This window comes from Centruroides sculpturatus, unplaced genomic scaffold (genome assembly GCF_000671375.1).
Source record: "Centruroides sculpturatus isolate CEXI.00-Female unplaced genomic scaffold, Cexi_2.0 scaffold90, whole genome shotgun sequence".
Classification (NCBI taxonomy): domain Eukaryota; kingdom Metazoa; phylum Arthropoda; class Arachnida; order Scorpiones; family Buthidae; genus Centruroides; species Centruroides sculpturatus.
The window spans coordinates 131,545-148,733 of NW_019384353.1; the positions used below are offsets into that span (position 1 = coordinate 131,545).

Genomic DNA, 17,189 nt, shown 5'->3' on the forward strand with positions numbered 1-17,189 from the left:
GTGACAAGATTGATAGAATCTGGACCAATAGTGGATGAGCAGCCAAACTACTTTCCTCCGCCCTGCACCACGCTACAGAGCAGCTAAATTGAGTTTGCTATCGTCTGTACAGTATTATATATAAATTAGGTACTGTACATATAATTATATATTAACTTAATTTATTGTAACTTTATTATAATTATATATATATTTTCCGCCTATCTTCTGTACAGTTCTTCCGTTCTGTACTGTGCTTCCGAACTATCGTCTGTACAGTATGTAAATTAGGTACCGTAAGTCTAATACAGTACTGTAATTTTATACATTTTGTGTGAAAGAAACATTCCTTATTCAACGGCCATAAAAATTATTTATATTAATGATGTCTCCAAAGTTCGACGAGGTTTTTGCAGAAAAATAACATCAGAAATCGCGGCCGCGGTTTGCTGCGCTGTTCCGCGACGAAAACAAGCTTGAGCAACGGCGATGTCGAACGGTGCACACTCGGTAAGTAATCCTACATTCTTTTGTTTATAGCGTAGTTTATTCGGATTATTTCCAAAAAATATACGTATTTTGGAAATGTTGAGTCGGATTAGTCTAGAATCGATTAATTTTATGGAAGAAAACTTTTCGAACAGCCATAGTCCGTAAAGTGCATACGTGTCTGGCTGTGATTGGCAAGGACTCGTAAGAAATCGATTCATAAACGACGGAACGTATCTACCGTCTTATAGGGGGGTCGACTGTATATAACATACCATAATGATAAGTTCTTTTTTAATCTATATATAGTAGACCCCCTATAAGACGGGTTCCTATAATTACGATTCCTATAAGACGGCGAAAAAATTGCCACGGTATCAGTAAAAAAAGGTAAAAAAAACTTCTATAATTACGTAAAACGTCATCGGGCAGCCTAACTATTTTCCGCCGTCAAGCGCCACGCTAGAGACTACTATCATCTGTACAGTATTATATATAAATTAGGTACTGTACATATAATTATATATTAACTTAATTTATTGTAACTTTATTATAATTATATATATATTTTCCGCCTATCTTCTGTACAGTTCTTCCGTTCTGTACTGTGCTTCCGAACTATCGTCTGTACAGTATGTAAATTAGGTACCGTAAGTCTAATACAGTACTGTAATTTTATACATTTCNATAAAAAAAAACTAAATACGAAAACTTTATCTTTCTTATTTCACTTTTCGATACGATATTCGGTTATACATCAATTTTCTTTTTATTATATTCTGAAGGAAATTTTGCATAATTTGGCGGCCCCCGGCAAACTTCTTACGGACTGTTAAGAAACACTGTTATAGACGACAAACAACCCGAATCAGTATACCTTTGTCTGCCTTTACGTGTATATCCGCCAATGTGTTGTTTTGCCAATGGCTAGTTAAATCGGCACATATTTACTTAACGACGTCAAAAACTTTTGATTTTTTTCCCTCCGGATGATCAATATTTGTTTAAACAAAAAACGGGTCCATGCCGTATTCTCATACAGATCGATAGATAAGTGTTTAACATTTATACAGAATTACATGGAAAAAATCAGTAATTTATTACCATATCCTTGGCCATAATTAATCGATATTTTTCTATATTCGAGTATCTACGGTAAATGCTATGGTAAATAAACCTGTTATATCCAATTTTTCAAAGATTTTCTTGCGGGTTGCTAATTTAAGCGCTCTCGCGGAACCCATTTTTATTCGAGTTTACGCTAAAATTATTAAGTATATCGATGAATATTGAGTAAATGAAGATTAATTGATAAAAGTTTCTTCATTATTTTCAGCGTAAATGGAGACGGATTCAGCCCTTTAGATATAGCTGTGATGACCAACAACGTGCCCATGATTAAGTTATTACAATGGTACGGCGGAAGGGAGAGTTTACAATGTGAGTAGCTTAAATTTTTAATAACGTTTACAATATTCCGAGCGCTAACTCGTCATATTTTTCTTTCTCTAAATAATCTTTACAGTAAATTTAGGAACCAAAGTTACGGTTCATTCATTACATTTAACATTCGAGTCGGTCTGTTCAATAAACTGAAAATAGTTTCGCTACAATAATTTTCTCGTACGCCACCGTGTTCCACTCTGTTTATTACATTAACTAGCCTTTGTCCGTGCATTTTAGATAAAAAATGATAACAAATTCCCTCTTCGCCGTTCTTATATACCGGCGCTTTCATCAATTTTTAGAATGAAATAAAGCCAAGTTCGTTGGATTCTAAGAAAGAAAATGATTTAAACAGTTGGAAAAGGCGCTTATTTTTCCAATATTTCGTAGGCCAAACGAATGTTTTGCGTGTCATTTCCCTTATCTTTCGTCATTAATTGTCGTTATCAGTTTTTAGACGAAGAGTTTTTTGAAAAGAATGATTTAAAAACTTGTTTTTTAGATGCCACAAAGGACAGTCGATCGCATCAACTCAATGGTCTAGTAAAGGAAGCGGGACGATGCGTAGAGGATTTGACTACTTGCGTATTGAGTGCGGCTACCAATGGTTCCTTATCCAATGCTCTTTTGAAAGTGAGTTTTTAATTTAAACCGGGGAAGAAATTAGGTTTTTCGTTACAATTTTCTTGCAATTTCTTCCACAAAATATTTGATTTATGTGTAATATTATAATGTAATTCCCCCCCTTCTTAAGGAAAAAGAGCGCCAATTGTCTCTATGGCAACGAAGACTGCAGCTACTAAGGAGAATGAAGACGGGTTTTGAACGTCTCCGTAAGTCAATATTGTACCTCTATTTGCATATTTTGAGTTAAGCGTATAGCCTTGAACCTGCCAATATCTATATTTAGTTAAAGGGAACTGAACATACAACTGTAAGAAATCGGTGCGCTTTCTAGTCGATAGCTTACTCTTAACACACGCGCTGTAAGAGAAAACGGCGATATAAGATCACTCCCGTATTCCAAAAAAATGTATCGAATTTTTTAAGAAAATTTTCATGTCGTTTAATTATCTTAAATGTCCACCGAAATTCCTACAATTACAATATCTGAGGATTCGGAAGAAACTCGGTTAAATCCTTTAGGTTAATATACGAGACGGATCCTTAATTGGCGTTCTTTACCGGTGTAGATCCTTTAAAACGGGATTTTGAATTATTTTCAGGACCTCCAGATTGTCCGACGTTCGTAGTCTTGGAAGTGGTGGGAACAAATTCCTTAAGAGTGAGATTCGTCGAACCCGACACCGCTCATAACGCGGAATGTATCGTTACAAAGTATAAAGGTAAGTTTATTTTGCGCGTAAATTAACTGAAAATACGAGGAATTTTTTCAAAATAATTTTTTATTACGTTTAGTCGAATGGAGTTTACAGGAAGATTTCAAGAGCTTAGCCGGTTATCAAGAGGTTAACGACGTTCACAGGCTCGAAGTTATAATTACCGATCTGATTCAAGGAACTCCGTATTTTGTCAGAGTCGCCGCCGGAAACAGTAAAGGATACAGCAATCACCAGAATTCTTCTCCCGTTTCCGCTACTCCTTCCTGTAAGTGTTGTTCGTCCGTCCGCATTATCAACGTTTCTCTCCTTACTTCGGAAATTTCTTTAGTTTATATTTTACTAAGGATAAGGACGGTCAAACGTGGTCAATATTGGTATTTTATTAAGGAGAAAGATCGGGATAACTGAATACTTAGTCGCTCGGCCAAGGATAAGACGATATTCTTAACCTCGGTCGAGTGACGCTCATCTAAGGATGGTACCGGTTTGCATCCTTAGTTACGCGTTTCGTTAATCCTTATCCATAGTTAATCATCTGCCATTAATTAAGTTTAGTGTAGTTATTTCCACCTATTCTCAGTCAACAGCTAAAGAGAAGCTAAGATAAAAACGTCATTTCCATTCTTAGATAGTTGTTTTTACAAGTTTTATCGATTGTAGTTTGGGATTCTTCCTCAGGTTGGAGGGACATCGAAGGAGAATCGCCCAGAGTCGAAGGTAAAATGGGAAAATTAGACGATCTGTTTAATCAAATTGTTAATTCCGGCCCGACTTATTCTCCGGAAGTAAAAGGTAAATTATATTTTTTTAAGCGATTATTTTTCGTAAAAGTTGTTTTCTGTAATAAATTTTTACATAAAATTTTCGTAGCGCTGGCCGATTTGGCTGACACGCCGCAACAACAAAGACGACAAGTTAGAAAAAGCATCAAAAATTTATTTACTCCGGCACCGAAATTTCAGAAAAGCATGAAAAGGTTTTTAAAAATTTCATTAACTTTTAAAAAGTAATTTATTTAAAGTATTTAAAGCTTGCTTCCTCGTATAATTCGGTAACTTAATGTCCTGGATAAGCCGGTATCTTAGAAAAGTGTCATCGTTTCAGATTAAAGAATGAAATATATATATTTACTGTATTTATAATTTATTTCATTTGTTAGATGGCGTATTTCCTCATTTTTCAAATAATTTTAACGTCAATCGATGCGGTTCTATATAAGTTAGGTTGGTGAATAGTGGTTTATAATTTTCGTAATAAAAGTAATGTAATTAGACTAGTACGAGCGCGTATATTTTTAAATTTTATGACAAATATAACAGTTATTACTAGTAAATTTTTCTACGCAACCAATAGACTCGTGGTCGTAATCTAATCCCAAAAAGAATTCTTCTTAAGTTTCTCTTTAATTATGAAAAATATATCCTTATTCCGGTGTTCGTTTGACTTTGAAAATTAATCTCGAGTTCGAAGCTGGTCTATTCTTTAAAACAGCAAACTTCGAAATAAGAAAAGACAAAATGCCAGGAAATCGTACCATTAACCGGTTTTGATTTGCAATAATAATCGTCATTTTACACATTTCTATGGCTTGAAATTGTAAAAATAACTTATCAAACAAGCGCTGGAAAAGTGTTAATTTGTTTCTATATATAAATTCTTTGTATTACTTTTCAGAGGTGTTTTTCTAGCCAGTCTCTTGTATAACGAAGACAAGATTCTCGTTACTCCCGAGGAAACCTTACCCATTTTAGAAGTGGACGAAACCTATCCTTCCTCTCTACATACGGATTTCCATTGGTTAATGAAAGTAATTATGATTTTTACAATTAAATTATTTTTAAATCTATTATCTTTTTAATAAAATTTAATTGAATTTAAGGTGGCTTGCACGTGGGAAGACGTTAAAGCGTTGAGGCAGGATATGGAGAAGAGTCCTAGTTCTTCTAACGTTCATTTACGTAGTAGACTATTACAGGCTGTCGAACAGATGCAGGTACTTTGCAAATTTCGTGTACTTTAATAGTTTTAGATGAAGAAATTTATTCTTAATTTTATCGAAAGGCCGCTCTAGGGATACAAGATTTAGGTCAATTATTCTACAAGCCCTTTAAAGATACGGAAGGAACTATAGTTATATGTACCGTTAAACATATAGCCGATATTAAAAGTATGGTTCCTTTATCGGTTAGATGGTTACCTTTATCAAAAATTCAAAGAAAATTAAGTAGCAGCAGCAACGAAGCTAACGAACCACCAAATGCTAGCGAGATTCTTCTGTCCTCTTTGCAAGTGAGTCCAAACGCCAAATTATTCAAATTCGACTCCTAACCGTTGAAAATTTGTTTCATTTCTTAATCTTACTTTTAAGGAAATGATCAATTATAATCAAGCGAGTGGAGCTTGTTTAAGTCGTGGTTTATATTTTGGTTATATCAAACTGAAAAGTTCCGTCGATCTAATTAGAGTTTTGGTACCTCAGAAAGCGCCTAACGTCTTGCCTCATTGTAGAATACGTGAAAACCCACACGTTTCTTTGTAAGTAATCGACTTTTAATCTTAAAATTAGTGTAAAATTACGAAAAAACTCGAAAATAAAAAACTCGTTAATATAGGGAGGAGTGGAAATGGTTATCCATTCTTAAATCTGGTGATAAATCTGAAAGTCCCTCCGAAGTCCAATTAAAATTTCAAAGATCTTTATCGTCAGCTGCTCGAAGCTTGTTCCAACAATTGGACATCCCACCTTCGCAAATGGATACCCACAGGTAACTTTGGGAAATATATTAATAAATTTGATATAAAATCATTTTAACTGTGTTTTTATTTAGGATTTACGATATGGAAGTCATCGAATTAAGTGCCGATGTTTCTTTTATTTTGATCTTACCTCCCGTCGAAAGTGTTTGTTCAGTTGCTGGTCAAACTGACGAACTGACATCCAGAACAGATTGCATTCCTCTCCCCGTCCAAATATTTGAAATGAGTAAGTTTGATAAGTCTTAAAACTTAACAACAAAAGATTTGCCCTAAAAGATTCTTTCTTTAAACAGTTCATATGACAACCTACCAGAAGAATTTTATCTGTCGATATTCGCGCTTATCTTCCATTTTGGAAATGGCTAACATGGTGGCTCAACAGGCACACCGCGAGGTAACGTACAGAAAATAAGGCGTGAGAATTATATAAAGTTTAAAAATTGATTTTAATTACATATTTTGTACGTATTTTAGGCATTTTCTTCGGCAGAAGTAGCGTCTGCCAAATGTCGTCTTAATCAACTTCAAGAATTTCAAGGGCAAGTCGATAATATTTGGAGAGGGATGAGATGGATAATGGATGTACTCACTTTCGCTAGAGATAAGCAGGTAAATGGTGGAATTCCACTTAGTGGAGTTTTAGTATCGAAAACGGGATCGCCGTCTCCCGCTCCTTCTCCGCATCAATCACCCGTACAGATGTGTTATCAGCAAAGAGAAGACTGTAGAAACGGATCGGACAAGAATTATTTAAGAATCACCACGTCATCCAGCTACACTCTTCTCGATTCGAACAGAGAAGGAGACAACCATCTGGAAATTCGACGTTGCGCATCGACTTCTAAGCTTCAGGTGTCCGTTCATAGAGAGGAAGACGAGGACATCAGCGAGTCTACCGTGTCGGTTAACGAAAAAGGTTTGGGTATCAAAGAATTGAGCGACTGCTTCGACGTCGAGGAAAACGGGATCAAAATTCCTTGTCCGCAGTTGAACGAATGTGCCAAAGATAGAGATCAAACCGAAATTGGAATGTCCTCCAACAGTGTTCACAGCAGTCTGACCGGAAGCAACAAATCGCTCTTGTCCGATTTACCCATCGAAGACGATACATCCGAAAACGGGAGTGTATATTCTAAAGATAGTGCGTGCAGTGTGGGAGATATCGGAAAATCACCCGACGATTGCGAGGTATCCGAAGTGGTTAAGCGACCGTCTTCGTCGAATTCTTCGGGTTCGAATCCCGGTGATGCTTCGTCCGGAATTTTAAGGGTGTACGCCGCGTACGAAACCGGACTTCCTAGTGGAACCAGCGTAAAACTCCACGTCACCCCTCAAACAACTGCCAGAGAAGTTGTAGACTTAGTTGTAAAACAACTCAACATGGCAGTCATACTTAAAGGTAGAGGAGGACCAATTTACGGTAGTAATCAAATCCAGAACTTTTGTCTAGTAGCCGTGGTGGGCAGTAGAGAAAAATGTCTGGGCGACGATTTTCAACCACTTAAATTATCAAATCCGTGGACTAAAGGCAAATTATTCGTTCGAATGAATAACGTGTTGGAAGAATCGGATAAATGAACGTTTTGTACATATTGAAATTGGTGCTGATGTACATAAGCGGGCGTATCGAAAAAATGCAGCTAACCCGTCTTCTAGGAGTACGTCTCTACTTAGTCCGTTATAGTAAAAGCAGTTTTTAAAAGACCCAAATTTTAGAAGAAAAAAATATGTTGCTTGTGCCTTTCTTCGCTTGCTGTTTGTATTTGTAAATAGTAATGTGTTTAACGCGTGAAAGTAAGGCAAAGAATGCGCGTGGAGAAAAGAAGTTGGTATCAATTGGAATATTAAAATTTTCCATACGCGCAAAAATCTATATTCTAAAATATTGATATAATTAACAAAAACAAGGCAACATCTACAATATAAATATAAATATATATATTTATACAGAATCGTAAAACAGAAAAATTTCATCTTCGGGAGTAACGACTATTTTGTAAGCGATATGAAAATTAATATTTTCATAATTCATTTCCAAACGAAAATTGTGTGGAGCTGGAAATCAAAAAAGCCGAAAAATTAAAGCAAAATAATAATAATATTAATAATAATTAATTTTTTCGCGCGGAAAGGTTGTGGTAAATATTCTAAGTTATATAAATGAAGTTAGATTTTATAGAATGTGTGTGTTTCACCATGACTTTCTCATCTTCGTGGCTATGTTTTCTCATTGTTTACGGGAACAGAATCTACCTACGTTCAAGTAGGTTCGAATGACCAAGTTGGATATAGTTTTGTTCCTAAAAATTTACGGATATTCTTTTGTTAATATTCGAAACGAGTATGATTTGTATATATTTGTGATCCGTTGTAGACCAGACGATTAGTGTCATTAACACGTTATTGATTTGCCATAAAAAGAAAATCAATCGTTCAAAAAGTGTATTGGTGTTGGCTTCTTCTTCGCTTACTTGTGACCTAACAAATATTTTCTTTTTTCATTTTTCCTAAATAAAAACAAAGTAAAACTTTACATGAATTCGATTAAAGCGGTTTTGTCCAAGAGCAATCGCACTCCGCTTTTGTTCTTTGTTACTGAAAATTCGGTTGGCCAGCGACGAAGGGTTCAAAAATGAATAAAGGAGCGTAAATCGTAGATAATTCTTGTTTGTATCGTGTTTTTTAAGTGGCCCAAAATAATGAAAAATTCTCGAAATTACTTTAAAATGGCCGTTTTTTTCTTTCAAATGTTATCAGTTGTCGCAATTTTATCGATTTATATATTATATGATTTATATGACTCGAGGAAACGTAATACGAGAAAAATAGTAATCGACATTGGTGCAAACGGGTAAATATCAAAGAAAACTTTAATATTTAATTTAACAAATAAATAAAAATCAAATTAAGCAATAAAAAGTAGGAAAAAAACATGAAAAATCGCTTAAAATATAGAAAATAAAATCTCTCGATAACGATTTTGTGTTACTTGGTGGTGACTGTTACGTAAAAAAATCGATTTTGATATTAAACGAACTCTGTTATATAAAATTCGGTACAAAAATCGCATCATTCGTCGCTGTTTCGGCTATTAAAAATGCTTACGTTTCCTCTCGAATGCAAATATGACCCTGAGCCAAAACTTAGGGCTGCATTCCATCCAAACAAAAACTGATATGTATTCTCTATTACTATTTGGGGAGGGAAAAGGGAACCTTATATGTTATAGCTTAGGGCTACAACAAATTTATATCTAAATATCTCGATATTTATTTTTCTTTAACATTACGGTAAAAACATTACAACCCATTAAAAAAGCTTTTTACGCTAAGTTATTTGTAGATGAAGTAAACATCAGTATATTATGAAGTTCCATATTCCATAGATTTGGATTCCGTATTGATCATATCTCTTTATATGGCAGCGATATATAAAGAGAAATGTTTCTAGACATCGTATCTCTTATTAAGATTTTATAATTGTCACGAAAATATCCATAATAGTTTTTTTCTGCTCTGAAAAGCATCTGGAACTCTTGCATTTTCCTATAATATTCATCGAAACCAGTAACGATAAGAATAATTAATGAATCTCGTTGCTTAATATAAATTGCTACTCGATATCCAATCTTCGTTTACTCTCTAGGGATCGATTAACTTCTAATAATCTTCGATTCATTTACAAAAAAGCCAATACTTTTAGCATATTGCCAGCGCAACGTACTCGCTGCTTACAGAACTAATCTTAAGCCCACAGAGACCGACACCGGGTTTATGTTCGATTGTCCATTCGTGTAACCCACGTGTACATTCGTGTAATTCGTGTAACCTCACATTCGTCTAGCAACGTCTACCTCTCGACACAAAACCGAGCCAAGAACGGGACCCCCGAACAAACGTCGGTTTTCGGGCCTCGGACCCACGCCCCGCGCTTAAGACACTTACAGATTTCTAAGAATTTTTGATGTTTCGGGAATGTATCGATATGGAAAATATTTTAATTAAGTTTGTATTGATTCTTTGTCCTTTTATCGACGCCGGTACCGAGTACGACGAGATAAAAGACACCGTCAAATACGGATCGCCGCATTGCCGGTATTATAATTATTTTGGAGTCATGCTAATAAGCTTTTCCGGAGCCCCGCAATACCTAATGCTTAAGAGTAGTTAGGATTAAGCCTTCGAAACCTCCGCTACAAAGGCATTAATATAAGCCGAATGGTCTAGAAAATTTTTTCTGTCCCGGATGCGTTAAGATCCACTCGTCCCATCGCCAACTCAATGGGCATAGTAAAAGGCTCTTGGATTCCCTAAGGGACGGAAAGAGTAAAAACTACAAAAAGGGCTTTTATAGTACAGACGTGGATTTATATAAAGATAAAAGCATTGTGATTTGTATTATCCTTTCTTTTAAGATAGCTCTATCGATTGCAGTGACCGAAAATTATTTTCGGGACTGATTAAATGAGATGCATTAGTTCTCGATGGAAAGTGTTCTATACGAAAACGATTGTCTGGAACTCCCAAAATAATCGATACGTCTGTACTAATGATATATCGGACAGTATATAATTATCTGACTTACAAAAATAAAAAAAACATATGTTTTAAAAACCCGACTTTTTTTAATGTGTATATATATATGTATATATCAGTATATATATTACTGTTACAATAATATATATATAGAATATAAAATTAAGAATAATCTTTTCGTTTCTACTTTTCCCGACTGGTATAAGTATATATAACATAAGGAAAGTATAGCGATCGGACAAAAGATGACCCCCAAAATTTTTTTTACATTTTTGGACTCGGGGATTATTGTTGTTTACGGCAAGGCGACACTCGGGCGATCTGCCTAGGGGAGATGCCTTCCGGGAGGTCTTTTAAAGGGAAACTTGCCCCTATTTAGGCCTTACTGACGTGGAGAAAACCCGGAAAACTCCTCGTGTCCGGCCCGTCCGAGCCGGGCGCAAACCCGCGACCGAACTCCCAGCGTTCGGGGTACGAAGACCGCTGGGCCACCGGTGGGCCGGACTCGGGGAACCTCGGAACGTAGAGAAATGCAAAAATGTCGGGGGTTTCTGTACGTATGGATGTTAGTATAAGGGGTAGGGGCAGGCTTTTGTTCGTCTTCTTCCAAGTCGAATAACTCGTGTGCCTTTTGTCGAAAATTCCTGAAATTTTGCAGAGAGATTTGGGTATGGAAGGAATCGATACCGTTAAATTTTGGTGGTTAAAGAACAAAAAGATGGGGAGATAGAGGGGATCGCGTGTGGTATTTCCAGCCAGTCGAAATTAATGAAGATTTTTCTGGTTATTAGCATTTGTAATTATTTATAAAACTCGTCTCTACTCTCAAAATTAATCTTTTAGCCATTTTATAATAATTAATAATATAAAAAGTTTTTTAAATAATATCTCGTAATAGATGGCGCGACAAACAAATTTAACTTTGTGTCCCATTCCACGTAGTTTCGGTCGACTGCCCGGACACTTACGTAACGATTTGTAATTAACAAAAAAACTTTAAAATGCGTTTAAACCGTTTTTTTGCTTTAACGAATAGCGTTTCAGTTCCGTGTTTCTCGGCGTACGGAGAAAAATTTTGTTACACCGTATAGAGAGGTTTAAGTCCACGTCACGAGCACGCGCAATTGTCCGGCGCCATCTTTGCGATTTGTTTACGTTTTATTTGTGTTTACGCGCGCCTTAGCCGGAGTTCTCGTATCGTTTATTCGTGACGAATGCCACTACGGCGAGTGGTCGAGTACTCGAGTGTAACGCTAGTTCACTCGCCGACAAAGGTACGTCAGTGTTTAAAATTCCCGGCATAATTTATCATTAAGGACTCCGAACCGAGGAGCTTTGGCCGCGAAGGTAATTTGCGTGGCTCTGGAGAATCGAGCAGAAAAATTTCGATACGGACGAAGCGAATATCGATAGAAGAGTTTGTCGGGTAAGCGATAACATTTGATTAGTAGTTATCGATAAACGATTACGACACTGCCGCAAATCCTTTTGTTAATACCGACAAAATAAAGTTAAATAATTTTAGTCTCGGCTTGTAATAAATATACGGTAGAGTTAATATTAAAGCGTTAAGCGAAGATAATCGCTTAGCGGACGATGAATTAAAAATAAATTTTGAACCGATTGTCCTTCCCGTCTAATTTACATAAAAGTGTGTGTTTTTAAGATATAAGTCGACGATTTCCGTTACTTGTTCCCAAATAGCTAAGTTAGGTTATTTTGGTGAGCGACATTAACTTTTCTTTAAGATAGTAACATCTTAAAGAAAAGTTAATGTCGCTCACCAAAATAATTTTACAATAATTACAATAATTATAAACTTTTTACAATAATTTTTTACATTAATAACAAATAATCATTATATAGTAAATTTCGAGTTATTCCCGAAAAAAATTCTTATGTATTATTATATAACATACCATAATGATAAGTTCTTTTTTAATCTATATATAGTAGACCCCCTATAAGACGGGTTCCTATAATTACGATTCCTATAAGACGGCGAAAAAATTGCCACGGTATCAGTAAAAAAAGGTAAAAAAAACTTCTATAATTACGTAAAACGTCATCGGGCAGCCTAACTATTTTCCGCCGTCAAGCGCCACGCTAGAGACTACTATCGTCTGTACAGTATTATATATAAATTAGGTACTGTACATATAATTATATATTAACTTAATTTATTGTAACTTTATTATAATTATATATATATTTTCCGCCTATCGTCTGTACAGTTCTTCCGTTCTGTACTGTGCTTCCGAACTATCGTCTGTACAGTATGTAAATTAGGTACCGTAAGTCTAATACAGTACTGTAATTTTATACATTTTGTGTGAAAGAAACATTCCTTATTCAACGGCCATAAAAATTATTTATATTAATGATGTCTCCAAAGTTCGACGAGGTTTTTGCAGAAAAATAACATCAGAAATCGCGGCCGCGGTTTGCTGCGCTGTTCCGCGACGAAAACAAGCTTGAGCAACGGCGATGTCGAACGGTGCACACTCGGTAAGTAATCCTACATTCTTTTGTTTATAGCGTAGTTTATTCGGATTATTTCCAAAAAATATACGTATTTTGGAAATGTTGAGTCGGATTAGTCTAGAATCGATTAATTTTATGGAAGAAAACTTTTCGAACAGCCATAGTCCGTAAAGTGCATACGTGTCCGGCTGTGATTGGCAAGGACTCGTAAGAAATCGATTCATAAACGACGGAACGTATCTACCGTCTTATAGGGGGGTCGACTGTATATAATCGAGATAGGTTGATAATAATCATCAATATATATTATAAAGGTAAGTGTACAGTGCGCGTGCCGCTAAAACCGAAAAACGAGCCCCGGTACGATCGAGGGAGTTATACGATGCAGTAGCCCTCTATCTCCATTTGTGAAGAAGGTTCCCGTTTTTACCCGAAGGGCGCGCTGTCGAAGATATAAGGGCTTGAAGTTTCGCCCTCTAGAAATTTCTAGAACAGTCCAGAACATTCGAGAGCATTCCAGAATGTTCCGGGTTGTTAAACGGTTAGGAGTTGAAATTTGGTACACGGTTAGGGTGTCACGAGAACGTGCACTAAGAAGGGATTTTTAGAAACTCCCCACGGGAGAAAGGAAGAGGATTAAGGCTTACCCCGAAGAACTCGGCTTCTATTGTACTATTTTAGATGCGGTTTTTTGCGTTTTAGTAGGCTACCACATTTAGTAGGGTACCACGGATGATGAAAGAAGTGTATTCCTTAACAATGGAAGTGTTAACAATGGAAGTGTTAAAAATGAAAGTGTTAACACTTTCATTTTTAACACTTCCATTACAGGCGCAGATGCGGTTTTTTGCGTTTTTGCGGAAAATCGAACATATTTTTAGACCCATGTAAAAATTCTCTAATTAGTCTGAAAACGGGAGACCTAATTCTTGCATTTTGTGAAAACGGGTAAAATTGGCTATATGTAATTATCTTAATCTTCGCCATCGTTACTTTTTGCCCGAGCAACGCCGGGCTCATCCGCTAGTTAAACAATAAACTCGAATTTATTGCGAATAAAACCAATTGCCGAGCGAATAAACCACTGAATACTAGTAGCGTAGTTGGTCGCGGGTTCGACCCTCACCGATAGATTCGCCAAGCGGAGTTTTCCGGGTTTTCTTCACGTTTGTAACACCTAAAAAGAGCAGTTTTCCATCGAAGCTTCTCTCGGGAAGCATCTCTTCGGCAGATTACCGGTATACACGCAGCAACAACATTTATTAAATATTTATAATCGGGCTCAGATAATATTATAGCACAAAAAGTAAAACATTTCCCAAAACAAAACAATCTGTGTAAATGTGAAGCCAAAGAAAGTAGGCGCCGCCACGACAGCTAAGGGCTGTTTCACACTATGACCGACTGGTCCGACCCGACCGATTTTATAATCGGACCGACTAGTAGTAAAAGCATTCACACTAAGTACGATTATATGTCGGTGGCCGACTCGTAAGGACCAATCGGAACGCGTGTTATAGATCAATACACTAGCCAATCGTGGTAAGTTTTTTAGATTAAACAGAAAACATGGCCGTCACGGAAAGCGATCGTGCATTTAGATATATCGCGTTATTATTAGATTAGTCAATCGCGTACCTTCAACGTTTAGTTTTTCTTGGAAATCTCCGTCCAAGAATTATTTTTTTATGTTGCCTTTATAATCGGCTCGCCGAATATCATAACGCCACGGATATGTTCTGACTTGGTTTATTAAATCTTCCGAGAAATCTATACTTTCCGCCATTTTCTAACTTCGACGTAGATTGGATAAATCTAAACTCTGATTGGTTATAGCTTCGAAGCTGTCGTTGGCCGTAGCTCACCGACTACAAATATTTAACCTTTCAAATCTGTCCGATTGGAACGATTCTGGTCGTTCCAATCGGTGGAAGTCTGGTCGGCAGACTGCTGTTGCCATAGCAACACGACTCGGAGTCGGGCCAGTCGGTCATAGTGTGAAATAGCCCTAAGGCAGAAAGTGCGTACGTTGTGGACAGATTGCTGACTTATAGTAGCCATTTCTAAAATACAGTAATTGCTATTTATTTAGACTCGAGTGTGCAGGAATTGTCACAGAAGCGTGACAGGAATGCCACCGAGTTACCCTACAATTAAATGTAAGGCAAGGTATAAAACAGGATCCGGTAAGTTAGATATAGGCCTAGTTGTTCCGATTCTATATCGTCTTACGTACAAAACAGGAATACGGTATTTTTTTTGTATGTAAAACGACCGCACGAGGGATGTTTCGTTGACAGGTTTTCCGAAAACGATCGATGCTTCTGTCGGTGGTTGACGACAATACGCCGCGCCATGACAGATGGAAACCGAACAATAGCGTTGTTTTTCGCAGTTGGCACTTTGAACCCGACTGTTTCTACACACAGAACAGATACACCTTTTTTCACGAAACGTGTTTCTACAAAGTTTGATTTTCCTCGGCGTCTACAGAGACGGCCGGTAGTGCCGCAAAGACCATTAAAGCGAACGCCTTTGGCTAACGTAAGATGATATCTAGGATGAGCGGAATGTGCGGCAGCGAGACGAAGCTCAAATGCCCGACCCACCGCATCGGATAATCAGGCTCTTGGCGGTGTTTCTGTAAGACAAATGTACGGTAAACCAACTCGTTCGTTTTAAAGGTTAATAAATTACGTTTGTCGTTGATTTATTGCATTAGAAAATATTCGTGTGGCTGTCCGTAAGTTACGTCCGCATATTTCTCGAAAGTTTTACTCCCCCTCTCCTTCTTGTTTCGGTGGTCGAAGTTTCCGTAACCCCGCCCCTCTACGTACGACCAACAAAACAAAACTCAACTCCCGTTAAAACCTTCGTCGCTTCACGAATGATCGATACCTTAAAGATGTTTAATATTTTTCAGAGCATTTTGACTATTTCATTTATTATTTATCAGTTCTGCAAATTAGTCACGAAAATCGTGTACAGTCGACCCCGCTATAACACAGTAGATACGTTCCGTTCTTTATTAATCAATTTTGTACGAGTCCTTGCCAATCACAGCCAGACACGTGTGAAGTTTAGGGACTACGGCTGTTCGAAAGGTTTTTTCCCATAAAATTAATCGATTCTAGACTAATTCGACTCAACATTTCCAAAATATGTATAATTTTTTGGGAATAATTCGTATAAACTATGCTATAAACAAAAGAATGTAGGATTACTTACCGAGCGCGCACCGTTCGACGACGCCATTGCTTACGCTCGTTTTCGTCGCGGAGCTGCGCATCGGACGGCGGGCGCGTGTTTCTCGATAAGTTATTTTTCTGCGAAAAATTCGCTGAACTTTGGACACATCATTAATATAAATATGATTTTTTTTTTGTCCGTTAAATAATAAATGGTTTTAGTAGTTCCGCCGCTCGTTTAAACTCTACGCTTTGCGCAATCCTGTCGCGACACGAGTCGGCGATGACGTTTTACCGTATCATACGAGTCTCTTTTAGTATGTTTATACGAATACGATGGCAATTGTTTCGCCGTTATATACGAATCCGTATTTTATGAACCCGTTTTATAGAGGGGTCTACTTTAAATGATAAACTCTTCGGATCGGGCGAAAATCAGCGTTGCCATTCCTAGTACATTTTGCTTTTTCGAGTACATCGAAAGTGCACTTAGATTTTTAGTACATTTTGAGTACATTATAATATTTCAGTACCATTTATGGTACAAAATAATATTTCACGCCTTAAGGAAAAAATGCGAAAAAATTAGTTTAATAAAGTCTCACTAGTGCCATCTCTCGTTAATTTGATTTACCCAATTGCAACGTACAATACACGCGGTGTACGTCGGTCGACGTCAACAACGTACGGATAGTTGCACGCGCAAATGTCTGGACTCGGTGGTTCTCTTTCGCACGTTCGGGTCATCCGCACATTCTCGCGAGGAGCTTGACAAAACTATTCGCGCCACGTGGTCCAAACGATTCGACTCCGTCAAACAAAAATAATGGACAGGTAAGAAATCGACGATTTTAAACTTTTGTCATCAATAATATCGAAATAGCCGTTAAGTCAGAGTCGAATTATTACACAAAATAGTTTTGAAATTGTACTGTACAGTACAAATAATATGTTTGTTGCTTGAAAGT

The 17,189-nt window shown here is 36.9% G+C and overlaps 1 protein-coding gene across 1 annotated transcript in view; it reads left to right on the top strand.

The window, feature by feature from the left end:
- LOC111638744 (ankyrin repeat and fibronectin type-III domain-containing protein 1-like) overlaps positions 1 to 9,284 on the top strand; it is an 18,690-nt gene extending 9,406 nt beyond the window's left edge. Inside the window, 15 exon segments of the mRNA XM_023384505.1 lie at positions 1,805 to 1,908; positions 2,417 to 2,547; positions 2,669 to 2,747; positions 3,141 to 3,260; positions 3,334 to 3,522; positions 3,936 to 4,049; positions 4,128 to 4,233; positions 4,932 to 5,064; positions 5,137 to 5,250; positions 5,319 to 5,546; positions 5,626 to 5,792; positions 5,870 to 6,022; positions 6,086 to 6,239; positions 6,241 to 6,408; positions 6,489 to 9,284. Coding sequence (XP_023240273.1) covers positions 1,805 to 1,908; positions 2,417 to 2,547; positions 2,669 to 2,747; positions 3,141 to 3,260; positions 3,334 to 3,522; positions 3,936 to 4,049; positions 4,128 to 4,233; positions 4,932 to 5,064; positions 5,137 to 5,250; positions 5,319 to 5,546; positions 5,626 to 5,792; positions 5,870 to 6,022; positions 6,086 to 6,239; positions 6,241 to 6,408; positions 6,489 to 7,592 — 3,064 coding nt within the window. The 3' untranslated portion in view covers positions 7,593 to 9,284.
- The last annotated feature ends 7,905 nt before the right edge of the window (positions 9,285 to 17,189 follow it).